The 27,540-nt window shown below is 41.2% G+C and overlaps 1 protein-coding gene across 1 annotated transcript in view; it reads left to right on the forward strand.

The window, feature by feature from the left end:
• The first annotated feature begins 10,215 nt into the window (after nt 1-10,215).
• TXNRD1 (thioredoxin reductase 1) overlaps nt 10,216-27,540 on the forward strand; it is a 35,598-nt gene continuing 18,273 nt past the window's right edge. Inside the window, exons 1-6 of the mRNA XM_066183945.1 lie at nt 10,216-10,294; nt 20,792-20,901; nt 23,085-23,210; nt 26,248-26,320; nt 26,435-26,554; nt 27,357-27,499. Of these exons, the coding sequence (XP_066040042.1) occupies nt 10,216-10,294; nt 20,792-20,901; nt 23,085-23,210; nt 26,248-26,320; nt 26,435-26,554; nt 27,357-27,499 (651 nt within the window). The remainder of the gene's footprint in view (nt 10,295-20,791; nt 20,902-23,084; nt 23,211-26,247; nt 26,321-26,434; nt 26,555-27,356; nt 27,500-27,540) is intronic.

A 27,540-nucleotide genomic window follows, 5' to 3' on the forward strand; every position in this document is an offset into this window, starting at 1 on the left:
CAGCAGACCAGGACCAGTTCCTCCAGTCTTTCCTCATAAGAGAGATGCTCCAGGCCCCCAGCTGTCCTCACTGCCCTGGGCGGTGGGGGCTGGGGGAGAGTGGCCAGCTGTGTCCCACTGGTCTTGTTCCTGGCCTCGCGCCCCTGTCGCCCCATAACCGGTGCCTGTTGTCAGCAAGGCAGGCTCCATTATTGTGAAGGCTCCTTAGATCTTTTCCAACCTGTCCTACACCTGCATCAAGACTCACCAGCTGAGAGGAGAACAGGTTACACCCCCAATGACTTCCTACATTTTGCACAGCCTGAGGAAGAAGAGGCCGATGAAGAGGAGGAGTTCCCTGAAGGAGGAGGATGGCTCATGAAACCCAGGTCCAACCAACCATTTGGTGGAACAGAACCTTGGGTGACGTGATCTGTGGGTCAGTATTAACCCTTTCCCCAAAAGAAGTAAAATTTCACTGCAAACCAAAAAGAATCATTTCCCCCTGGTAATACAGGGCTTAAAGAGAACATTTTTCTTCTACTTTTAGGCTTTGTTCTGAAGAAATATGGGCTGCTGAGTCAAGATATTAGTTGGACTGACTTCTCCACTGAGATTTATAAACCTCTCTTATGAAGCATTTATATGAAACACTCCATAATCCACCAGTCCTTCCATTCACTAGAATCAGAAAGAGCCAAAAGGCAGCCAAAAACATCCCACACATCTGCCACCAACATGAGTATGTGCAACCTCCACATAGGAGGTAATAAGAAAAATTTTGGTTTGTGCAATTCTTAATAACCTGTAGTGATTCTTCATTATTTGAGGGTCTTAAATATTTTAACTAAATTAATATGAAACTCACATTTCACAACAGCTTCTGCTAGCATCCTCTTCTGGTTAATATCTGATAAATACAGTACACTCCTAACTCTCTTCTGGTACTGGGATTTATACAAAGCAGAACTCAATTAACCTTACACATTTCCACATGGTTTCATGTAACAACATTAGTTTCATGGGCTTTGATACATCGTAAAGATTTAGATTCACTCAAAATGTCCATGTATTTGGATCATTTTGAGTTTAAAGTGAAACATCAAGCCAGAAGAATTTTGCATGGCCCTGGGTTTTTACTGTAAATGCTATATGCACCTCAATGCTGCCTCATAAGTACTATGAGCAGTAATTAGTATTTTTTTTTTTTAATGCCCAGAAGATGTTAAGTGATGCAAGAATATTCACTGTTTGGGACCTTAGGGGATGCATTTTCCCCCTTATCTGTTTTATAGCTTGTGTTCACTAAGTACAATGCCATGATGATACACTATTAATCTGTGCACTCTTAAGATCTTTGGGTGGATTTTGTCATGTCAGACCAGAATTTCAGAAGTGATTAGAAAGATGAACGCTGACCAGTGTGAGGTTTTTCATGGCACAGAGCAGACAGTGCCCTTTTTTTGAGCTGCTAGTGGCTGGTTTTGAATCTTCTTGAAAACACAGCTCTCAAATTTTTCTACTGCATTTTTTTCAAACTTGAAATGAAAATATTGCTTTGATGCCTTGAGTTTTAGCTTTCATGTTTTTCAGATTCTGTGTTGCCTAGGGGCAAGGCATCAGTTTGTCCTGTGATTTTTTTACTGATATCTATCAATGTTGTGTGGATGGAAAAACTACTTATCCACTTCTACTCAGCACTTTCCTTTAGGACAGCATAGTGGGAAAAAGTGTTCACTGTTACAGTTCTGGTGGCAGAACAGCACTCAGTGGTTAAACTTGTCAGCCAGCTGGAGTCAGGGAATCCAAGCCAGCACTGCCATTTACATACATTTTATTTTGTGTTCCTCCATTTCTGTCACACACTTGTCACTCAGTCTTCAATTGGTTTGTTATTTTATTCCTATGCTAAGTATACTCTCAAGCTCCACATTTTGTGAGGCTGTGATATAGTTCCTGAGATTGTCATTTTGTGCCTAAAATTTCCAGTGAGGAAATCAAAATCTTCAGATACCTTCTGTTCTATTTATTAGGTTTTAGCTAACGTGAGCAAGTATACCTCTTTAAACCAGAACAGATATATCAGCTTGTTCCAGAATGTGCCTTACTTGTGCTGTGGACTCTGTCAGTTGGAAAAATATGTGCTTGAAATAAGAAATAGCACTGGATGTAGGGTGGGTGAGTTGTTCATGTAACTTTCTCCAGAGTTCTCAAAACTGTGAGATTCTTAGTGTAATAGACTGGAAATAGGTCTGTCATCAAACTGTGAACTCCATGGGGCTTCAGGAACTGGTGTTCATTCTTAATAATGATCTTTCTAATGTTCATTATCTTCTTTGTTTTTGTAGATCAGAGTGTTCTTATTTGTATTCCTAAATAAAAGATACTTGAAGCTGCTACAGAGCTAAGCAATGCTATCTGAAAAAGATGAAATGTGGAAATCCAGAAGAAATTATCTACAGGTAATTAACCAAGTCAGAGTGGGATGAGACCAGATGGAATTAAATGAAGTTCAAGACATTTTTATTTTTCTAAGGATGAGTAGCTTGCTGCTGTGTTGAAAAATTCTTTAGCTAATTAAGCATGCCTTCCTTTTAGATAGTATTCCCCCTTTAACAGTAAAATTTCTGCTACACTTGGAAAGAGCTGGGTGCTCAGGTGGCTTTTGTGCTATGTGATCCCACAGCTCTGAGGGGGAGCATGTACTGTGTCTGCACTGTGCCACACTCTCACCTGAGAGGCAGACTTAGACAAGTAGCTAGCTTTGATGCTCATGCCATGGGGACCAAAGGATGTGTTTATTCACAGCAGACTGGTATCCCGCCAAAGAGGGGGCTGGGCCGCTGCAGTTCTGAAGTTACTACATCCCATTTAGGAAGTATGGTCCAAAGAGCAAAGTGCAAGCTTGGATACAATTCTCAGGCATATTGCATGCTTCTTGTATAACCTTGGGCAAATTACTGTAAATTTCATCAGATTTCAATTGAGATGTTCATAAATGCCTGTGAAAGTCTGAATTTTAATCATATTGTGCCTCAATTCCCCATCTGCTGAATCAGTAGCAATATTATTTGCCTGTCTTGAGCTGAACTGTGAATGGCTTAGATACTGGGAAAGCAGGAGAGGCAGCAGTACCAGAGGTAAGCAATGACAAGTGAAACTATTTTCTGAAGGCTTCTTGAGACCTAGCTGCTGTACGCAAATCCCTAAGGAGAGCTGAACTCATTTTGGAGCCTTTTCCTCACTACTGCTCAACTGCATTTCCTTCACAGGATGTGCAGAAATGTAGTATGTTGAGACATATTCCACTAAGTAAGTTTGATTAAAATTGACTAATGTTTCAAAATTTATTTGGGGGGGCTAAGACACATAGGCTGTACCTAATACCTAAATCTTGTTCCTTTAGAGAAAAGAAAAACCGACTTACTGTTTTCACCAGTAGAATGGGTAGTCAAGCAAATAGATGCAAAATACAACTTGAAGTTTAGTTTGCTAGTTAATCTCAGCCCAGCAGGGTTAAATGTGGCTGGCAGCAATCCCTTTGAAAGGTAGCTGGAACAGAACTGACTTTTAATCAGGTGATTTATATGTTAAGACATGTCTAAAACATCAAGTATAGACATTCCACACAAGCAATAGGAACTTCAAAGTACACATGCAAGACAACCACTTAAAGGACTAGAAGAGATCTTGGCAGAAGCTTCTAACTTGTCCATGAGTAATACAGCAACAGGTGGAGGTGAAACTATAACAATATCTCCTCTGCTTTGTTTTCAAAAAAGGAAGGACACAGTTTTGCGATGCAATCTGAGAAGAGCTCACTTTGCAACTGTGCCATTACAGCCTCCTGGATAAAACCATTAGCATTGGTTTTGTCTCTTCTCAAAACACGGAAGAGAAAAAAAATCAATGCTCATTTTAAATAGCAAAGGTTGAAGTAATTTAGCTTTTTCAAACCTTATGACAAGTAATATAAAGTATAAAATGGAAAAGCTAAGTAGTTCTGATAAAACTTTAATTTTTCATAACTAGATTTATTACACATTTGCAAGGGTCATTCACATGAATATGTTTGATATCACTAGCATTCAGCTGCATTCTATGGTTATGTTTTGGATTTTCTCTGTATTACTATCTACATGTGGGATTTAAATTTCTCAGTGGTACAAGTATGGTGAAAGATGTCTTATTTAATTCTACTCTTCAAGAGGACAAGCAGCTGCTTAATGGCTATGCAGTGAAACTCTACATCTCCCAGGGGTGGGGATGCTGGGTTCCATTACAGTTCTGTTTTGGGTACTGCAGTGGGAGCACAGAAGGCATGGCAGATGAAGATGGGAAGTGAGGAAATGTGGACTTTTGCCCAGTCCAGTTGTGATGACAAAGTTACAGTTACAAAAGCCTTGAGGAAAAATTGACATAGTGGATTTACAGAGCAGGAGCTCTGATGGGCTACAGAACTAAGTTTTTCTCTGTATAATGAAAATTTACTTTCATAAGGCCTATGTTTTCACACTGTGTCCATGTGGTTGAATTGCACAACTGTAACAAGTTTGATCATCTGGTTTTGCTTGGCATGTGCCATGGCTTAACCACAGTCAGCAAGTTCTACACAGTTGTTCACTCAGTACCCCTCACCTCAACTGGGAGGACAATCTGAAAGAAAAAGTAAACCTCATGCATTGAGATCGGAACAATTTAAGGTTTAAAACATAGTGCTATGATACTATTACAAGTAGTAGTAAAGAAAAGGAGAGAGAGGAATAAAACTCCAGGGAAACAAGTGATGCACAACACAGTTGCACACCATCCACTGACCAATGCCAGCCTGACCCCAAGCAGTAATTGGTAGCTTCTGGACAACTCCCCATAGTTTATTTACTAAACATGACATTCTGTGGTATGGATTATCCCTTTGGCAAGCTATCCTGGGTATGTGCTTCCCCCAGCTTCTTGTACCTCTGCTAACTGGCAGAGCTTGGGAAGACAAAAAGTCCTTGACTTAGAGTAAACACAACTTAGTAACAACTAAAACATCAATATATTATCAACATGATTCTCATACTAAATCTAAAACAAACACTGTGCCAGCTACTAGGGAATAAACTAACTAATTCTCAGACAAACTCAGCATGAATGGAGGAATTCAGGACTTTCCTAGAAGTATCAAAGGTTTCCAGAATCTGTGGCATTTGTCAGCATTTGTAGATTCCTCCCTGTAGATATGGGACCTGAAGTGCACTGCTTCAAAGGCCTGAGTACATTACCATTCTGTCGGCAGCATGATGAAAAAAAAACTGTTCTCTTATACTTGGTCACACAGGGAGCATCTTAGCTGTGTCCCTGAACTGTCACTAACATACTGACTGACACCATCACATCCCAGTGTAGGCAGAGACACAGACAACTTCTGTCAACTTAAACATGAAAGCTGAAATTCTTTTCTCTTGAATTTGTCCACATTAAGGACTAGAGATACGGTCACTCTTTAGAAGAGCCTTTCTTCAGAAGGATGAGTTAACCCCTGGACATGACTGTCTTTCTCTGTTGGCTGAAGAAGGAGCTTAGATCCAGAGCTTATACAAGAGGCCAAACTTAGAGGTGAGATCCCGAGGTAAGAAAATGAAACTGAGCTTGCAAAAATGACCTGTGGTATTTCAATTACATTAATATTCTGAAAATGCAAGGACTGTGTCAGCTTTAATAATGCTAATATTTAGGTGATTTTGCATTCAGCACCAAGAATTCCATACTTTATAAGAAGGTGGCACTATGGGCTCTTCATTTATTGAAACAGCCTTCATCTCAGTTAATATATAGAAGGAATATTCAGAAATTTTTGTGGGAACAGAAATTCTAGTACTATTTTAATGATCACTGTTATAATAGTCAACAGGGAGCTGGAAATCAATTATCTCAGAAACAACTGAAGGACTCTCCCATTGATGAACCATTTAGATAATCGTAGCTCTGTCACACAGTTCTTCAGCAGCAATCATGCATCCAGTATATTTGCCATAAAATATCCAAAATACAGCCCCACACTAATCACTGTGAAGAAAATTAACTTTGCCCCAACCAAACCCAGCACATTTCTTTATGAGATTTCAAGGCAGAGAAAAACACCTTACATTTTGTCTTTATAAAGGACATTATCAGGTAATATCTTAATGCAATTACTGTTTTTATTAGTCATTCAAGTATTTAGTAGACTTTTTACACATTAATTTATCACAACTGATCTCTTAACACCAACACTGGAAGCTTATGCAGGCATCCTGGAGCACATAGCACAGAACTGTGTCCAAATGGTTCTGGGATATCTCCAGTGAGGGTGACTCCACAAGTTCTCTGGGCAACCTGAACAGGTGCCTCATCACTCACACAGTAAAGAAGTTCTTCTTCCTTTTCAGGCAGAACTTCCTGTGCCTCAGTTTCTGTCTGTTGCCTCTTGTCCTGTTGCTTGGTACTACGCAAAGCAGATTTAAATCTGTGCTTTGGTACCAAACTGAAACAGGGTTTCAGTCTCCTAATAACTTCAGTACACAGACTTACCTCTGACTCTCAAGAGGGGTTTGAGTTGGTGTCTGTGTCAGGGAAATACTACAGGGTCCAGGATCTCTTTTGACTGTATGATCTGGCTCTCCTATACATGTCCTTACTACTGGAAAAGGACAGCTGAAGAGCATTTATGAAGATGACAGCAGTAGAAATTGAAATATCAAGTGTTTTCTAAGCAGAGACGAAGATACATTCTGTCTTCCAAAGATTCTAAATAGTAAGAGAAAGGCACAGACTGACAAAAATATAAGTCACATATGGACAAGACATCAGATCACATTATTAATTATTGGAACATACTGCATTTTTTTCCTATCCTTTTCCTTCTGCTTTCCATTCGTCTTGTCATCATATTCTGCTTATATTACAGGGGTTCAACACTGAACCTCATGTATGTGTGCAGTTCAGTCAGCTAAGAATAGATTGAAAGATAAATTAATGTGTTCAGCTTTTCTTAAGCCTCATTAAAAGTGTAATATCTAGGCAAAATTTTAATAGAAAGAAGCCAGATCTGCTTCCCCCCCCCCAAAAAAAAAAAAATAGCTTGTGGAATTGTGGAATACCATGAGAGGAAACAAATGTCTTCTGTGGAGAAGCAGATAATGAAGTAGGTAAAACTGGAAGGAGGATGATCTAACAAGACAATAAGAGTAAATCAGCCAAAAAGAAAGAGTTTAATGGCATCTTGGAGTTGGTTGTAACCTGGGATTCAGGAGAGAGCATGAAGCCTGTGGAAAAAAATAAAGGAATTATCTTTCTAGAGGTCAAAATCAGAAGTAGTCAGACTAAAATAAAAGTTTAGGAACAGAAATTCTCCAGCTGTACTTTCAATGGCCTGATGGTAGTGTTTGTGAGGGGGTAACAAGTGGTCTAAGAGGTTATGTGGTCCAGTAACATGGCACAGAAGCAGCAACCACTTGGGAGGAGTGGGGTAAAGAATGTGAAAATGCATGCTAGTCTTTGGATGCAGCATCAAGATTCTGTTCTACAGTGAGACTCCTTGATTATAAGTGACACTGGGTAATTCTGATTTTGTATGCACTGGCTTTACAAAACATCTCAAAAATAGAACTCAGCTTTTTTCTTTACTTCAGTGGATCTTCACTGCAGCAATGTAAGACCTTTTTCTTAATGAAAGGAAATGTGATTAGAAGAAAATTACAAAAGAATAAGCAAAATGAAACACTGTGAATGAATAACAGGACTGCAAGGTGGTTTTTAAAATTTGATTTTTCTCAAATTGCCTGATTTGCCAGCTGGTAGTCCTCATGTAATGAAAATATTGAGATGGAGTTTGGTGGAATAGGGTTCCTTCCTTAAGCTTGTTCAGCAAATTATTTTAATAACTATATTTCTGAAGTAATAATAATCTATGAATGCCTGCAACAATTATTATCCTCATTATTATAATAATTGTTGCTGTTACAGATAGCTATATTGAAGATATAACTTCTGAAATCACAGTGGTCATTCTCATAAGTTCAGAGACTTTTTTCCACTTAACAGTCTTAAGTTTAGTTGGTTTTTTTTTCTGTTTGAAACCCCAGCTGACACTGGAGATATCATTGTAGAGTAAAAGAGTAATACAGGAATACAAATAGGTATTGCTGAAGTCCTCTGAGCAAAAAAACTGAGGATGGGGATGCAATGCTTCTTAAACATGACTCAAAGTTATTATCCTGTTCTCTTGCTTCCCTTTCTTTTGATCCTTTGTGGCTGCTCATTATTACTGTTGTGGCAGAGTACTGAAGTAGATATGACACACGGTACACTGGGGGACACTTAAGACTTATGCAGGGCAACAGAGCAACCCAGTGGTCTACAATTCCTCGGTCTACAGCATTTATTTCATTGCCTTGTGTTGGTGGCACAGCATCCTTCATGCTCGCTCAGCCACAGAGCCCAGCAGCCAATCAGTGCAACTGAAAAGAAGACCCATCCAACAAATCAATGGTTGGGTTTGCATCATTTTAATACCTTTCAGACAAATGTCAGTGTTTGCAGTAAGCAAAAATACTGATCAGATAAATTGCCTTGTTTGATGTAATGTCACACTTTTCTTTCCATGTGAAGCATTTTGTTGGGTTTGTGTGGCCAGGTTTTGGTAGTGGGAGCCTACAAGGCCTCTGTGAAAAGATTTCAGAAGCTTTCCCTCCAAGAAGGGGAAAAATGTTATTGTACAGATATAATTGCAGACTGAGAAAAGAGGAGTAAGAATATGTGGGAGGAGCAACTCTGGAGACAGTAGGGTCAGTAGAGAAGGAAGGGGAGGAGGTGCTCCAGAGGCTAAAGCTGATTCCCCTGAAGCTGTGGTGCGGCCTGTGGTGAAACAGGCTGTCCACCTGCAACTCATGGAGGTCCATGGGGATGCAAAGATCCACCTGCAGCCCATGGAGGAGACCCACGCTGGAGCAGGTGCCCCAAACAGGCCTGTGAACCCTTGGAAAAACCCCTGCTGGAGCAGGCTCCAGGCAGGGACCTCCAAATCTGTGGAGAGAGGACTCCATAGTGGTACAGGTTTCTGGTAGGAATTGTGACCCTGTGACGGACTCAGGCTGCAGCAGGCTGTGCCTGAAGGACTGCACCCTGTGGAAGAGTGACCCATGTGGCAGCAGTTCATGGAGAACTATTGCCCATGGGAAGAACTCATGTTGGACGAGTTCATGGAGAACTGTCTCCCGTGGGAGGGACCCCATGCTGGATAAGGGGAACGACTCTTCTCCCTGAGCAGCAGCAGAAACAACCTGGGAGGAACTGATCATGACCTGCATTCCCTATCTCCTTGTGCTGCTGGGAGAGAGGAGGTAGAGCTGGGAAGGAGGGAGGGCTGGGGGGAAGGTGTTTTTGAGATTTATTCTACTTCTCATTGTCCTGCTCTGGGTTTGTTAATAATACACTCAGTTAATATCCTCAATTCCAATCTGTTTTGCCTGTGATGGTTTTTGGTGAGTGATCTCTCCCAGACTCTATCCAAACCCATGAACCCTCTGTTATATTTTTTCTCCCCTGTCCACTTGTGGAAGGGAGTGATAGAAAGGCTTTGGTGGGTGCCGAGTATCCAGCAAGGACCAAACCACTAGGAGAGTGAAGAAAGTTCACATTGGCCAACGACAACAGCGGCCATTTGTGTACAGGCTTGGTGGTAGTTTAAACGGTTATGGCTTTCATCTTGCTTTGGCTTCTCAGCTGATTCCAGCAGGCCTAAGGCAGATGCTCCTCTTGCCACATATTTGAGTGTAAGCCACCAGGACGGGGCCACAGCCTCGGCAGCGCTGTGAGGTGACAGTGGCAAATAATGCCCCAGGGCCACACGGGAGCCGTGTGAGCAGCCTCACGCAGGCAACCCTCCGGTTACAGTGCGTTTTCTGTCTGTGTATTTCTCAGCGCGAACCATTAATTGTGAGGGGAGAACTTCTCCCAGAACACCTGAATGCCCTCGTCTCGCCAGAACCCCAGAGCCCGCAGGAGGGAGGGCTCGCTGGGGAGCCGTGCCTGGGCCGGGCCGGGCTCCGCCAGGGGCCGCGCCAGCCCCGGGCTGTGCCTGCCCGCGTCCGTCGCCATCGCTCCCGCTCCCGCCAGGGGGCGCCGCGGCGGACGGGGCGGCGATCCGGGCCCATCCCGTCCCGTCCTACCCCATCCCAGAACAGCCCGGCCCGGCCCGGCCCGGCCCGCGCCATGGGCAGCACCCTGCGGAAGAACCAGGCGGTGCGGCAGGCGCCCGGCGGCGCGCCCCCGGAGCGGCGGCGCCCGGCAGGTAGGCAGCGGGCGGCTGCCGGCGGACAGCACCTGCCTGGCAGCGCTGCGCACCCGGGGGGCTCCGGGCGCGGTGGGGCGGGCGAGCCCCGAAGGAACCGGCTCTGGTTTCCCTGTGAAACACCCGGCAAGGCGGAGTTGGCGCCCCCGTCCCTTGCTGGCGGCCGGGCGCCCCGCGGGGGTACCGCGCTGCAGAACAACTTTGCCGTGCCTTCAGCAGGGTGACCGCGGGTCCCCTGCCTGTGCCGGGTACCTGTTCCCAAACACGGGTTCTCTGCCGCCCGGCTGTGCCCTGAGGGATTTGGTTGGGCAGCCCGTCGGCATCGTCCCGCTCACGGTGGAGCAGAGCGATGCTGGGTGTGGGACCCCGGCCCCGGGGACTGCCACAGTGTGGCCTGAAGGATGTCTGCGCTGAGGAGGGAACGAGATTTGGAGTGAGGACTACAGTCTGGAGTTAGATGGGAGCTGAATGGTCCTCTGGTCCACGGATATGATTTCTGCATACCAGGATTGAGGCATCTTGCCACGGCAGAGTGGGGAAATTTGTTTCAGCCGACTGCTCTGTACCTCGTCAGAGTCAGAGCTTCAGCCTGAGATTCTCCATGGTCATAGAATTAACCGTGCTCTCACCGGGTCTATAAAACCCCAGGAAAGAAGCTAAACAGTGGGCTCAAAGTAATGAACGCCTGAAAATGAACCTATGCTTGCATCTGGGGCTGAGCAGCAGTTCTGCCTAAATGAAAAGGCACTCTTAGGATGTAGTACTTCATCGAGCATGTACTACTATAGGAGTGTTTTCTGCTCTACCAAATCCTTGGGAGAGGTGACTGTTTTTAAACATGTTCTTATACTTGCAAAATTTTGAGGAAATTGACACAAAACCACCTTGGGAGCTTTAAGGTGTTATATGGTATTTTAAGTCTCATTAGGCAGATGCAAATTGTCAGAACCCTGGCAAACAAAAAGTAAAGATGCCTGTGCAGTAAGAGTTTGCATAAGGCACAGTAGGAGCTGGCAAATACAAAGATGAGGTTTGTAACAGTTAAAACTCTTGAAATAAGCTTATTGTTATGGCCCCATATTGCTTAGATCTTTCAGTTACACCAACATAAAATTCTCCAGTCTGAGCATTGGAAGCACTGGTTGTTCCTCGATCCTAAGAGGAGAAGAAAAAAACACAAAAACAAAAACTCAAAAAAACCCCACCCCCAAACAAACGAAAAACCTCTGTCTAGAGAGTCCAGATGTCTTTGTACTTTCAGGACAGTGCTGTGACCTGACAGCAGTTCCCTTACCTTATGCTGCCACTACCATGTTATGCTTTAGAAGTACCTAACTTAGTTTTAAATCAGATACTGGAATCTGTGCAGGTGTGGTAGCATGGACTCTGGGGCAGGGTGAGCTGCTCTGGAGTTATACCCAGACTTGGTTCCTCTGGCCAACAATCTATCTGCTAGCATAAACTCAGAAATGAAACCTGCATCTTAATGAGCATTTTCAGCCTTGTGAAGCTGACTCATTTAGGCTAAGTGACTTAAAAGAACATGTTGTTTGGGCTTTGGTTTATATGCTCTGCTGTATCTTTGGTTTTTCAGTTTAAGGCATTACTATTCCCTGTTGCCTATTCTACAACTCTGGCAGCATCTTAAAGTCTCCAGGAAGGTTGGTTTGAACTGTGAGACAAGGTTTATATTTCAGCATCAAGGCAGTTTTGCTTCTAGGGTAGTTGTCCAATGCCCAGTGTCTGTTTCCCAAAGGAACACATCAAAGTTTTAGTGTCCATCAAGGACAAGAGATGAGAGGAGTTTTGGGTGCGGTTGAAGAACTTAAATAGAAGATTAAAGACAAAAAAAATTACAGAAACTTGAACAGGGATACATAATTTACATTAAACTGGAAACATAATCCAAATACGCTAATTGCTCATTGTTTAACTGACTCTAAAACATGAAGAATCTAAAATTAACCCCTTTCTGTAGTTGGTCATACCAGCATATACACCCCTTGGACAAAGTCTATTTAATCTTCTATGTGTAGTAGGAGAAAGAAGTTGGGTTGTTGATAGCTGTAAGAATTTCTTGGTTTTTCTCTGGATTTTTTCCCACCTTTCCATCTTTTATCAATGGCGATATTAAATTCAGTTACGAATTCACTGTAAGATCTAAAAATGTTTAAAAACTAAACAGTAGCAAGCTGGCAATGAGCACAACTGGAAAAAAATGGTGCCTAGCAGAGGAAAAAGTAAAAATGTTAAGACAAGGTTCTTATATATAGTTTGCATAACAAAACTCTTAAATTCCCTTGTCCTTACCTTGTGCTTCCAAAAAGGTTATTCTCAGTCTTCCAATATCATTCAGTATACTTCCACAATTACATTTTGCACGTGCAGTATTTATTGCATTTTGTGAGAGTAAAGTTATGAAAATTGGAAGTAACTGAGAAGAGACTGCTTTTCCTGATTTTTTGTGTTAAATTATCTCCACACTTACTTAGTTTTCTGTATAATAAACAGGCATTTGACTGCAGAAAGGATTAAATATAAAACTCAAAGCTGTACAATAAGGGACTAAACTTACGCATCTCAGAATTACCATAGCCTGGGTTGCAACTTTTGCTTTATAAAACATATTGTTTGTTTCTGTGGGACTCTATCTTGTTATAACATCAAGTGCTGATTTTTTACATCCCAGACTGTCATAGTTGAATATTATGAGGGGATGTGTTTTACGTTGGTTTGACTTTGATGTAGGTTGAAGCTGCTCGGCTTCTTTCAGGAGTCGGCACTCAGGACACACTCACCGGTGGGCTTGGAAAGTAGATTTGGAATTAAATTTGGGCTGGCTTAAAAAGTAGTTTTAACATAATTGTTCCTCATTTTTAGTGCTAATATGAGACCCTCTGAATGCAGCATAACTCTGAGATGGAGTAACAGGGGATCTACTTTGGTGGTCCTAGTTCTGTGCTGTAGTACAAACACCAGTGGTAATTAGGTTGTGTTGACATTTACGTGTGCTGAGCGTCAGAGTAATGAGGCCCCAAATATTTTTACTTTTGCAGTATTTCCTGGAAATGTGTTGACCATATAATTTACATGTGAGTTGCTCAGGTGACAGCAGCAGATGTATCATAACACTCTTTGTGCAGAAAAGTAGAGTGGACTCAAATCCTGGGCTTAATGGATGCCCATGTACTTCCTCTACCTTTGTTAATAATTATGCCATCCCCTTGATTTCTGCTGTGAACAGAATCAGTGCTTCGCCCTCAGCAATGTATGGTATTTGTCTCCTTTTTCCAGTCCTTTTTTAATGGTTTCTCTATTTTCAAAACTTTGGAGATAAAACTCCACTGCTTGTGCCTTTCTGAAGGTTGTTCCTCCATTAAGCCCGTCTCAGTCACCCTTTGGTAGCATGCCTTGTATCTCTTTTGATTGTGCTTGTAGAAAACAAACCAAATACCAGATAAAACTGTGCACTCTGGCTTACTTAGTATACTGAATTGCTAACTTATTCCCCTTTTTCTTTACCACCGCTATCTCCTGAGAATATTTTATCTACAACACCTCCCTTGTTTTTGATATCTGTTTTTTTATACCTGCCTGTTGTCATGCTGCTGCCTTCCAGTTTATAGCTCAACTAATGTATTTCCTTTTTTTTTTTTTCCCATTGCTTGTTCATTTTTTTCCTCATTCATACTTCTAAATAACTTCCTTTTTTGAATGTGGTGTCACATTGTAGGTCTTCTTTGCAGAACCATCCCCTAACTTGCCTGGTTATTTCTGATGCCCTCTCTTTTTCCTTATCTTCAGTTTGGTTTTACCTTCTGTTTTTCTCCCCAAAAGTTCACAGCTGTTGCTTTCTTTGGCATACGGCCTTTCCTATATATACTCTGTGCCTTGTAGTACTGAGTATGTGAAGGGATTCATTTATGGTGGACTCTATGGAATTGTGTGACCCCCATAATTTTTGGCGGTTACAACCCTATCGCATCCAGCACTGTCATTTGCATAAAAGAGATACAAATGCAAAGAGAGGGAGTAAGTAGAGCATGCAAATACTTTTATTTCCATAGAAGATAGTAGTGGCTTAGTCTAGTGTAGTCTTTCTTAAAAATCTGTTAATGAACTGGTTTTACAAGTGAACAGATGATGGTATCATCTCATTTTATCTTCTGTTCTATCTAAGTTGTCTGTTTTGTTTGTTGAGTCAGAAGATCAGGGACGAAAGAGCTGTTTGACACGGTCACTTCTGTGTCCTGGCATTGCATCCCCAGTATGGCGGGAAGGAAACTCTTAACTTCCTTATCTCCTCTGCTGTTTGCACAGCCTGACACAAAGCAAGCACTTCTCGGTAGTTCTGGCTCACAGGTGTAAGGTGTTTGTTGTTTTCCAGCCACCCTTCACAACCGTTCCCGGCCAGACCTTTGTCATGGCCGTGCGCATTGGATCACTTTGGTGGCCAGAGAGTTCAGAGGGCAGTGAGTGACCTGTTAGGCTGTGTTGCTTCCCTTTCCTCTCAGAAATGCTGTGTCATTGTTTGCTGGGCTGCTACAGGCAGGATTAAGTTGTTCCGCTCAACTCCTTTTGTTTTTCAAAGACAAGAAGTTTTGATTACTCTGGATTAAAATATCTGGGTTTTTCCTCACCTCTTAAAAAATGCCCCATTTTGGGGGGGAGGTGGGAAATCACAGGTTTCTGAGCCAAGTATGCAGGTACTTTCCGTGGTGTTGTACCTGCCTTAAGCTTCATGCCCTTACTGGGAGATTGCCTGCAAAGAGCTTGTTTTGCTTTAACCATGTTCAGTTTTAATACTGGGTTGTTCAACAAAAAAAAAGCCTGATTGTGAGTTGTTTTCCACCATTTTTTATGTTCTCTATGACTCAAATGAAAGCCTGATTACAAAGAAATGTGTGGGAATGAATAAATGGCTTTAGTTGTGGTAGAAACAATAAAGGCATGGCCAGTGGCAGTAGGGACTAATGAATGGCATCAGCACCAGGAGATCCTGTTCTATCCCTGCTGAGTACTGTTTTACCTCTCTGGCCTTGGGTGCCACACTTATTCAAGTGAGGCTGGTGGTGCTTCCTTCTTTGTGTCAGAGAGTTGTTTATTTACTGACCAGGAATTAAAAAAAAGGTAGCATGAGAATATTAATCACAGTTTGTGGGAACTGCAGGTTTGTGTTGGATTGCAGGAATTTCAAGAAGAAAAGTCAGGAAGCTCTTTCAGATCATCCTAAATAAAAGGTGAGCCAGTATGGATGGCACTGCGAGCCTGATACACTTTACAGGTAGTTATACCAGAACTCAGCTTCCTTTGTTATGATTTAGATTAGACAAAGCATTAACTAATATGGCTAAATCCCAAAGCAACTGCGACTTTTGAAGGAAATAGACAAAAATCTATGTTAAAATTGCTGGTATTTTAAGATGATATTTTCCATAATGATTGCATATAAATCATTATATGAGATATTGTAGCTTTTATCACAGTCCCAGAGGCAGACAAGTTTTATATTAGGATTTTTATAAACCTACTTAATTTAGTTCACAATGAAATAAAATTGAAGATGAAATTGATCAAAGATGCATAATCAATGTAAGATTGGCTGCCTTTTACTGCGGAGGAGAGAATCTGAAACTTACTTTTATAAGTTTAAATTTGTACAGCTTGTTCTGTTAAAGCCAACAGAGTTTGTATTGTAGATGTCCTAGAAATACTTGAGGTCAACGTGGGATGTTATGCTCACGGAAAACATCCCTATTAGTGCTAATTAAAGCAACCTGGCTAATTCCTGTATGGTTTACTGTAAACAATTACATAAGGAATGAGGAATGGCTGAAGCTTTTCAAGGGCAAGTATCCACTCTCTGATATTGCTGGGAAACTTCTGTGGGTGAGAGCACTACTAGGAAAGTCTGTGAGTAAGCCCAGGTCTGGTTGGAGTTGGACTTTAAGTTCCATAATTATTATGGCAGGAACATGTCTTGTAGGACTTTGTAACAAACTAAGGAGTATAATGATGTCCCTGTTGAAATTACTAAATAAACTTTTTCATAAAGAAGTTGGACTTTGTGGTAGTTGCATGAATACTTAGAAAAGCAAAAGGAAAACAAGTGCCTGGAAGTAGGAATTACTTAATTTGCTAGGAACTAGAAACTGAGACCAGTTTCAGAACCCTTATTTTCAGACTAACAGGATGAGACAGATTATAAATTTGAGTGGATGACTGTTAGAGAAGGGGGTGTTTCAGTGTTGAGTTTTTTGCCCTAGGTTCTTGGATGGAAAGATGGTGGATTGCAGCCCTCCAAACACAGTGCTGACCTATCTTGAGTGGAAAGCTGTTTGGAGGATATGGTTGAGTCAGTCCCCAAATGTTCATTGGAGAACTAGGCTGAAATTTGTCACTTAATGCCTTTTTTTGAGTGGGAACTTTTCTGCTGGGTATAGAGAGCTTTGATTCAGGCTCTCAGATGGATGTCACTTGTAAGTTTGTCTTTCATTTGATCTGGCGTTCATCATTCCCCTGTCAGCATTTCTTCTTTGGTTTGTCTTGGTTTTGTAATTCCTGTCCTGCCACGCAGAGGTTAGATTACCAGTTGTCAGTAGATTTTTATTGTCCTTTGAGAATACTGTGCTCTGGGACTTGCTGCTGTTTTCTGCCTTTTTTGTATATTAACTTTGTTTTTTTGGCTGAGAATGATGAGTGTTTCTTTCTCTTCTGGCTTAGGGAACTCAATGCTTTGGTTGGAAAGTTCCCAGAAGAAAGTTTGTATCTATATGTTTTCCCACTTATGGAATTTACTTTAAATGCTTTTTGTTCTCAAATAGTTGTGATAAAAACAAAGAATTTATATTTTCATGGAGGAAATAGTTGTTTTGGACTAATACAGTGTACCACTGTCAGGACTCTCCTAACAGAAATCTGTCGAAGTAGAGCCCTTGTTTCAACTAGTTGCAAAGTTCAGTTATTCCACACTATGCCTTGATGTTGATCCCATTCAGGCAGTTATTTAAATACCAGGAGTTTTAAGCTCTTAGATATGAAAAGGGCATTAATAAAAATACAATTAAAATAAAGGGCTTTGCAGCAACACACTGGATGAATGTAAGCAGTAGCATAGTTCGGTGATATTTTAGGAACGTGCGCTTTACTCTTTTGCCTGTCAAGTCTTAAAGCTTGGTGGGTTTTAGATTTGAGAGCCCAGGTGACAGTTCAGCCCCACACACTCCTCCCTGGTGAGATGGGGAGAAAATTGGAAGAGTTAAAGTGTGAAAACTCATAACTGGGACAAAGACATGTTAGTAGGTAAAGCAAATGGCACCATGCCAGCAAGGCTGCAGGCTGTCAGTTCAGTTGATTGTGAGGCAGCCTCTCAGTGTGCATTTGTGATATCATCCAGGCTGGAGGTCTGTCTTTTGAGGGCTCTGGGTTTTTCCCTGGGAATCTGAATGATGTAATGTCTCTGTTGCTGTCACTACCAAATGTTTGAGTTTGCGCAATAGGAGAGGTAGTGACCTGTGAGGATAGTGCAGAAATGAGCAAATCTAGAAGAAGGAAAACCTGCAAATTTCTCAACCTACAAAGTTCACTTGGGCATAAGGTAAATATTTGTTGTCATATGAAATAGCCTGTACTTCCCAAATGTCTGAAGATAGGACTGTAAAGCAAGTTACGTGCTTGCTCAGAGGCATTACAAATTTAGAGGCATCTTCTGAACTCCTGGAGTAGAGACAACTATTTTTTAAATTATAGTTTGTGAAAATGTGAAGTTTGTTCTTGTTGGTAATGTTCTTTTGTGTGATACAGAAACTCTAGGTAAATCATTGGAGACTTTTGCCTTGAAGCACCACTTCTAGACCTCCAGAGTGAGTAGTTGAAGGGCAAGTGCTTTCCATGGGTGCCCATGTCCTGCCTCTGCAGCTGGTAGGATCCCTGGATTACTTTTGCAGGGTAAGGAAATTCTTATCCTGGAGCAGTTCTGCTTACAAAGCTGATCCAGGCTGTTGGGTTGGGCTGGTCCTGTTCCCACCTGATGAAAGCCTTCCAAAACCAGTAATGCCTTTTTTTTCATTCTAGCCAGAAGTTACACAACAGTCAAAAGTTCAGAGACCTTGGTGCCAGGGAGGACTTTGGTTTGTGAGGAAGCTCCCTCCCAGTAAGGAGGGATATGGATTGAAAATACCATAGTTGTTTCACTGTATTTTTTTATCTCCCGAGGTGGGGTTTTTCTGGTTTAACAAGTTCAGAGCAAAACTGACAGTTTTTCCACTAGCAGCAAGAGGTGTTGCTGCCTCCTCTTACTCTCCACTGGTCTGGTAATGCCTTCATCCTGGGACCAGCTGTCATGACCACAGGGTTGCTCCTTGAGCTGGCTGAGCTTGTTAGACTGGTGGGAAACCATCCACAATTTTTCTTCTCCTGGGTTAGTTTTCTCCTAGGTTAGTGAGTTGATTTACTCATGCACGGGTCTGAAGTCTGCCAGAACTGGTGCCAGGTATGCAGACACCAAGAAGGAAAAAAACAGTGTAGTGGAAGAGAATAGACTTGTCCACTTTTTTTGGAGTTGGTTGGTTAGGTTGATTCACCCCACATGAAGGAGCCCTTGGCAGGTTATAGGGAAGGTGCCACCTCACCAGCCATTACATCCTAGACTGGGATTAACAAAACCAAAAATTGGTGGTAGTTCAGGGCAAGAGCCTCACTGGGCTTTCCTGCAGTGACTGTGAGTTGCTACAGACTTGCTGAATAATGCTGAGAGGTACCAGGCAGAGAGTCATCCTCACCACTAGATCTCTGGTCTCTGTGGGTTATCCAGGGCATATCCGTGGTTCAGGTTCTCTTTAGCAGTGTCACTCTGCAAAAAGGTGTCTGCTGACTCATTTTTGGAAAGTATTGATTATTCACCAGGACTGTGGGTTATTGCAATTGCTGTTAACGGATGGAATTTTATGGAGAGCAAGCTGGTGACACACAGAGCACTTTCTGCTTTGTCATCCTGCCCGTGGAAGGTTGCCCAAACCAACAAGGGAGAGGCCCCCAGAAGCAGAGCCAGCCAACATACAAACTCTTTCAAGTCTCTGCCAGGGGCTATGACTGCCTTTGGGTTTTGGGGCTATTGCTAAAACTTGGTACCTCTGGCTCAGATTTACCTGAAAATAATTAGAGATATTTATACAAGTGCTTGTGTTGGCTAATGACTAGATTTTTATCTCACTGAAGATACAGTTTTAGGTGAACATTCCTGAGATTGTTCAAACTTGCAGGAATAAAATACTCCTTCCATTGCTTCAGGTACACACAGGACTGTAGCTTTAATATAATGTAGTGAGGCAAAAAATTATTCTTTGTGGAGGCTGTTCAAAACCTGTGTTCTTGCTTTTCCTTTTTTACATATGCGTGTTCCCCAACTAGAATAGGAAAAGTAGTATCCATCACTAATATTACTTTAACTGTTGCATAACAGTTCTGATCTTTAAACCCCTTTACCACCATCACCAAAGTACTCTTCCCAATACCTTTGTGAGATAAAAGAATTTCAGCTACAAGTTCAGAGAAGAAGTCAGAAATGACAAGATTACAGACCAGTTTTCAAGGAGTACCTATTTTCATTTGTGTGTGTGTGAATGCTTTTCAGGTTAGTGGGCTCAGTGCCCAAGGAATGTCTACGTAACATTCAGTATGGCTGTTTCTCTAAGTATGGGCACATGTCAGGGTTTGCTAATTAATGCTGGCTGTACAGTGCAAAGCATGTATATGATTAAGTACAAACAACTGTGTACTGACCCATTTATTAGAAATTAAGCATAACATAATTCAGAGTTATGTGGAGGAAGGTAGAGCTGATAATGGATTCCAATCAACTGTTAGATTTTCCACTTTTTTCTTTCTCAATGCCACATCAAATAAAGTTTCACTGTGTGTAAATATTTTTTTTTTTTTCACAAATATGCTTGAACTTTTATATTGGGTATACATGTATATATATGATCAGTTAGAACCTGTGGGAAAACTAATGTTTTCCAGCCTTTTGAATACATTTATCAATACATTGAAGTGAAAGAAGTTCCCAGGCAACTAATTGCAGGAGAAAACAAAAAGCTTTTAATTATGTTTAAGAAGTACAAGACTCTTAAGTGTCACTTTCTGGGCAAGAAAGCTAAAAATCCTCATTTTTTTTAAAGACTGAAGAATCAGGCTTAGCCGCAGGAAATATGATTTCCTTGCTTTGATCCAAGCATATTGTTAGATTTGCCAAAAGTACTGAAATCTCAGCCAACTCTCGCATGGGATTTTATTAAACAGGAAAATATTGCAAGTCATCCTAACATTGCAAACGAGTCATGAGTCACCTTAGGAAATGCTCCCCTGGGACAGACATGCCACAGATGAGGAAGCGATGAAGCCGCCAGGCCACTCCCCCAGACAATTTCTCTGGAGGAGCACAGCCCTCATAAAGGCTGTCTCTCCAGACACCACGTTATTTTATCCTTTATTTCACAGGGGGAGCCCTGAAGCTTCGAGAAGGGCAGCACGGAGCAGCGGCAGGAACTTCCCAGCCGGTTGTTTCTGTACAGGCGAAGCAAATAGGAGATCATGAGAGAACTGTAAAGGTAGGGGGAGATACATTTCAAAGTCTATAATTTAGTTTTGACATTGAAAAATCATCAGAATGTAGATTTTATTATAAAATTTGTAGTTCATGTGTGAAGAGTAGAGATCTGTTCTCAGGATGGGATCATGGTCATGAAGAAGTTCCCCCAGTAAATGAGATGCAGAGCTTGTCAAGAGCCTGGCTGCTTTGGAGCAGGGTTCACGAGGAAGAGAGGAAACTTGTAATCTACTTTGTCTAATTTAAACTTTGAATGTGTTTTCATAAAGAGTTTTTTTTACGAATTAATGAGAAATGAACCAAACAGTATGAAATGAAAACTGAACTTTCTCAAACCATGGGTAAAAGCATTTTTCTTAAAAGGAGAAATAAAAAGTAGCATGATATAAATAGTGGTCTAAGCAAATGAGTAGTTGGTGTGGTTTCCTTCTATGCATCATAAAGATACCATTCTCAGTAACTGGGTCTGATGACTGTGGGGGTGTTGTCTCCCCTTATGCTTCACATCATCCTGTTTCTACTAAGCAAGTAAGAAGGTGTGTTTTGGCAAAGAGTGCCACCCTTTCTTCTCATTTTGCATCTCTAAATAAATGAAGTGAAGCTGCATATCACAGTACAATACCTGCCCCTTTGCTCCAGTTGTGCTAGGAAGTTTGATCCTGGCTAATTGGCTGTGTTAGAGAAATAGAAAAAGGAACCAAGCGCAAAGTGGGTTCAGAGGTAGGGGTGTGTGTTGTGGTGGAGCAGGAGGAGAAGAGGAAGGAGAATGAAGTATTTTTGGATGTCTTCACTGTGACCCCAGGTGTTTTCCAGCTTTTGTTTCTACTGTTAACACGCTGCCCAGGGTTATGAAATACTACTACAATCTAACTTTGTGCTGGCAGATGCACAGCCAGAATTACTACTGACATTGCTGTGTAATTCCTCTGAGCAATAGGGAATTGTTGTCAGTGGGATTGTCGAGCTGGCGGCAGACAGTGGGGTAGACGTAGTTACAGAGAGGGACTAATCAAACCTCAGAGGAAGGTGACAGAGAGGGAATAACCTCAGAGGAAGGCAACAGTAGAATGGGTTGAGTACAAAGGGCTGTTTAATGCAAAACAAAATTAAGATGAAAAGACAAGGGAAACTTCTTTGGGCTCTTTTCTTTCCTTTGATTTGCCACAACTATTCCAGCAGTACTAAATCAAGTCCTACCAAGCTAGACAGACAGAAACACGTATTTGTAAAGTGGCAAAGTATGGGTTTCTTAATTTATGGGTCTGGTCTTAAAAGTTTTTTCATTACTTTAGGTGTTGTTCACTGATTTACATCAGCTAAGGAATCTGGTTTTTACTCACTCCAGATCTTGTCCTGCAATTTGGGAGGCATTGAAAATTTTGCCATAACTGCAAAGGCTTAAAAGTCTGAAGACCTCAGACCTTGGAGTTTCACAAATGAAGTATGAAGGCTCATTTTAGAAAGTGTATTTGAAGACAGTGCCATGCTTCTTGTGGCATAAGATGCCAAAATGTATTTTAGTACTAATGGGCAGTTTTTCTGTGGTAGTAGTTGTGATTAAAAAAAAAATCTTTTGTGAAACCATAGTGGTCACACTTGATCCATTTGATGCCAAAGTTATGCTAAACCAAAGCAATAATCACTGGCATATTACTAAAATGCAGTTTTCGGAAAGGGTTTTCTTCATTCAGTTCTGTTCATTCTGTTGGTAAGGCTGGTTAATTATTGGGGATTAGTACAGCGTCGCATAGGATTGCTGTATTTTCCTACAAACATATGCAAGAGGAGGGGAAAAACACTAATTAGGTAAGCCCAGGGCAGATGAAAAGAATGAAATAAATTAATGGAATGCTTGTGTCAGCAGTTATGTATCTCATCCTGGAGTACAGTGTGAGGAGGCACTAGGGTTGCATTGTTGTGGAAGACTGAGCTCTGCAAGGAAGCCTAGTACTCCAGTGAACAATGAAGAAAATTTATAGTTCAGTATCTGGCAGATATAGAGCTATTCACAGATGGATTAGGAAGATGAATTTTAAAGCAAATTAAAAGCAAAAAAAATTGCATCAGAAAATTCAGATGCAATTATATTCCCTTATCACAATATTTGTTACTGAAAATACTAATTTTTGAACACTGTGGGTAATGTTTGAATATTCCCTAATACTTTTTGTTTTCTCTGTTCAGGCACATAAGGAAGAAGACAATCCTCAGAAAACAATGGAAGTGAATGGGCTTACACCAGTGCTGCATTCCTATGACTATGATCTCATTGTCATTGGTGGAGGCTCGGGAGGTCTGGCAGCTGCCAAGGTATGAGGGGGAAAACACACGCTTAAATTTCCTTGTAAGTAGGTGGGTGACGTCCTCAGTGTCTTGAATTTGGTATCTTTAACACTGTTGGGGCACAACACTTCTGCCTGATCAGTGAAAATTCTTTCAAGGTTAGTGCCAATTATACAATATTCTTTTCTTTATGTTCTGAAGAAGGAACACATGGCGTACTCCTTAATATTCCCTAATACTCCTTACTGAAACTTGGTCCCCACTCATGGGAGATGATGCTGTTGGAAAACTGGAGGTAGATATCTTAATATTGTTTATTAGTAGTTGAATTTAAACTCATAAATGAAAAGGTTTTCAAAACTATTCAAAATTAACATCAGGAGGTATGTACTTTTGTATAGAAGTACTGTATTTTCAGACATAGTTGTGTATCTTGTTTTAATTCTTGGCAATGGAGGAGAGTGTGTGATTTTTGAGCTTACATAGTTGCATAGATGGAGATTTTACCTGTACTTAAGCTATGGTCTTACCCTTCATTTCTAGGGTCTGGTATTTCCTGCCTGTAGCCAGAAGAATTATGGGGTTTGGTTAGGATATTGCTATTAGAAGCATTTCCAGAATTAATTAAAATAATTCACAGTGGTACAAAATATACCAGCTCTTAGAGCTGTCATTATCCCAAATATTTTAAACTTGCAGAAATTTAATATCAGTCAGTAGCTCTCCTTTTCATCAGTACTCAAACACGTTGTGTCTCTCCTGTCTGTGGTAGGATTAACTATTTAGAAGTGCATTGAGCATTCCTGTAAATAAAACTACTTTGTTGTTCAAGACCTGGGGCTGGATTACTCCTCCAGTCAGGGGCATTTCTTTTGTTCTCAGGAAGTGGAGGAGGTCATTGCAGAATGAAAGAAAATAAGGAGAAAATATTTTAGAATTTTTAGAATATTTAGAATAGCACTGGGTTCACAGTGAACCCCAGCCCTTTAGAAGTGCTTCTGTTATAATGGAAATGCGCAGGGCTGAGTGATGGATTGTAGGTCCATAGTCTATTTTGGTAGTTTACTGCTTTCCTATCCATAGGGGCACTGTTGTCATGCTGTAGGATTGAGGATTGAAGCTAAGATCTACGTAAGTTCTGAGACCCACAAAGAGAAGCAAACACTGGTTTTCAAAGGATGGAGAGGTTCTGGAATGGGAGAGAGTAACAAGAGTAAAATAGAGTTTGCAGTAATGCAAAAATAGTTTGCAGAAATAAGAAGGCAGTTGTTGAAATTTCCATAAGGAGACTGGCTGACACAGTGATATTTATTGCATCATTTTTCAGGACAGAAAAGGTGTGCAGAAGGAAGATGAACTGCCTAATTCCTTCAACTCACTGTGTGAAGTATATTGATTCTCAGTGTTCTCAAGTGATTGTTGAGTAGAGCAGAAGATGGTAGATCAATAAAGTCAACATCCCTATCAGTAGTAATGTGTGTATTTCAAATCAGTTTCATGTAGTTGAAGTGAAACTGTTTAGCACACATAAACTTCTGACATTTAGTTAGATTGTTCAATGTTTTTTAATGAATTAACTGACAGTGCTTTAAAAAAAAAACAAAAACAAACCAAAACAGAAAAAAACTCAGCTCCACAGTTCTCAGAAATTTCCAGATACCTGCACTCAGGTTTGCTGCAGTTCACCTAGATTGGTTAAATGTGTGCTTTTCATTCTGACACATGCACCTTTGTGTGCACATCTTCCTTTACATTGTGCCCAGAGCTTGTTACTTTGGAGGCAATTCTGCACAGGGAGTGCAAACACTGCCAGGCTGACTTGGTACAAGCCAACTGCAGACTCAGACTGGTGCCAGGCCCCTGCTCTCAGTTCACACAGAACAGCTCCCTGAGCAGGCTTGCTGCCTTCCTGCAGCACTGCACTGAGCCCCAAAAGGTTTGAGAGCCTGCAGGGCAGGTTTGTGGCTGTGGGCAGATCACTGAGCAGAAGTGGTTAGATCTGTGTGTGATCCCTGCCAAGGTGGCAATGCAATGCCATGTTGTGTTATGTGAGCGTGTAGCTGAGGGAAGCTTGGGAATCCATGCATTCTGCTTAGCTAACCCTGGTAAGGCTCTTTGGAGCAGTGTTTAAGAGTTGTCATCATAAAGGAGCTTTAATGACACGTCTCGGTCCCTAAAGCACCTTTCTGAACTTTCTCAGAGGTGGGTAGGAATTAGCTTCTTGGCCAGACTAGATCTTTATTGGAAGTGGAAATCCAGTACAGCAATATTTTCCAAAGGTGTATGTAGCCTGCGTTATTTGAGGTGTGATTTGCGTTTTGCATGAAGTAAGATACATGTAAAATTGAAATTCTGCTTGTCAAGTATTTAACAAGCATTACTGGTAACAGAATGCTGAAGGCTGTCCAGCTGCTCCCAAACCGAACCCAAGACCTTAGAGTAATATCCTGTTCCTACAGTTGTTACTGCTTACATGTCTGAGAACTCCTCATATGATGCCAACATAGTTGTGGCTACTCCAGGTAGCAAAACAGTTCTCAGCATAATTTACAGGCATTAATTGTAGATTTGCTGATGAAACTTCTTAGGGGAAATATAGAATCATAGAGTCATTAAGGTTGTCATGCTTGGCCATGTGACTACTTGTGACATTTTCTGATCTATTTTCAAACGAATGTTGGAGAAACCATCTTTAAAGGGAAAACTGGATTAATTAGGAATTTGTTAAGTAGGTTAAAAGTAAATGGGCATGTTGGGATATAGTCTGAACAAAGTGACAGGATGGAGGAGTGAAGAGGAGGTTGGACTCACAGAGTCTCCTGTGCATCTGCTGCTGCCATGGTGTTTTGTGGAAGGATGAATGCCTTTTTTTTCCTTTCATCTTCTTTTTCCTACTGAATGCACAGATGAATTCAGAAGATTAAGGACTGTCTGTTCCCTTGAAAATCATTCATTGTTACTTAATTAAAAGTCACAAAGCTTTTCAGCAATGCATGATGTTATCGTCTACTCCAAATTTAACTTCTAATATTTAGGTATATGTCTTATTTAATTTGTTGTGCAGGAGGCTGCCAAATATGAAAAGAAAGTGATGGTGCTGGACTTTGTCACGCCTACGCCTCAGGGAAGCTCGTGGGGTAAATTTCTCTTCATTGCAATCCTGTTATAAAGGAGCTTTGCTCAGAGACTGATTCTCATGTTTGAAATCTGCCACATTGATGTGAAAACCACATTCTGTTCCTTTCTCTCAGGTCTTGGAGGAACATGTGTAAATGTGGGCTGTATACCTAAAAAATTGATGCACCAGGCAGCTTTACTGGGACAAGCCTTGCAAGATTCACGCAAATTTGGGTGGCAGTTTACAGAAGAAGGTAAAGGCCACTTTTTCAGTTTTGTCATTTGCACTGAGAATCCTGAGGTGATTCTCATAATCAGGTGCTTGTTGCACTGCAGCATGTGCTGACTTTGACAATGTGAGGCAACTTTGGAGAGATAACACATAAATTGAAGTGCTTTTCAAGTCTAAAGCCATAGGGCTTATTGCCTCCATGTTTTATCTGTTTGTTGATAGCTCCTGATCATGTTAGTAATTGATGAGACTGTTGCGTGAATAAAAGCAATGAGGTACTGCTCCATTTCAGAATGTACCACAATATCTAAGGAAATACCCCAGAATGTTGCCTGACAGAAATTTCTTATAGTTACAAGCAAGGATTTCTTTTCCCTAAGTGTCCATCACTACTGTGTAAGAAGAAGGATTTTACTTTTATTATCTCCAATATGCATGGTTATAGGTTTATGATTTATTTAGGCTGTAATCCTGTATTTGGAAGTATGCAGAGGCACCTCTCAGATGTGCATTGTCTTCATTTGTTGAGCAGTGTCACCTGCTCACAGCTGTCAAAATAAATCTATCAATATAAAACTGTCAATAATTCAGTGAGTCTTAATTTTCAATGTTTTAAGTCATACCTATTGCACTGTGGACCTCTCATGTTATCTGTGCTGATGTAATTCTTTGCATTTCAGTAGATTTACCCTGAAATAAAACAGGGGTAAGACAAACCCAGTAAGACTGGGTCATGGAAAGAATCTGTTTGAGAATGAAAGTTTTGCTGTGGAAAAAGAAAAACTCAGACTAAAAGACGACCCTTCCTCTTTTATTTCTGACAGTCAAACACAACTGGATGACCATGACAGAATCTGTTCAGAATTACATTGGGTCGCTGAACTGGGGCTATCGGATTGCACTGAGAGACAAGAAGGTCACGTATGAGAATGCATATGGAGAGTTTGTTGGGCCACACACAATTAAGGTACTCCATAGCCAGTGTTTGCTGTGTCTTCCTGTAGTGTT

Source organism: Chamaea fasciata, unplaced genomic scaffold (assembly GCF_029207755.1).
Source record: "Chamaea fasciata isolate MVZ Bird 193981 ecotype frontalis unplaced genomic scaffold, bChaFas1.0.hap1 SCAF_5, whole genome shotgun sequence".
Lineage (NCBI taxonomy): Eukaryota > Metazoa > Chordata > Aves > Passeriformes > Sylviidae > Chamaea > Chamaea fasciata.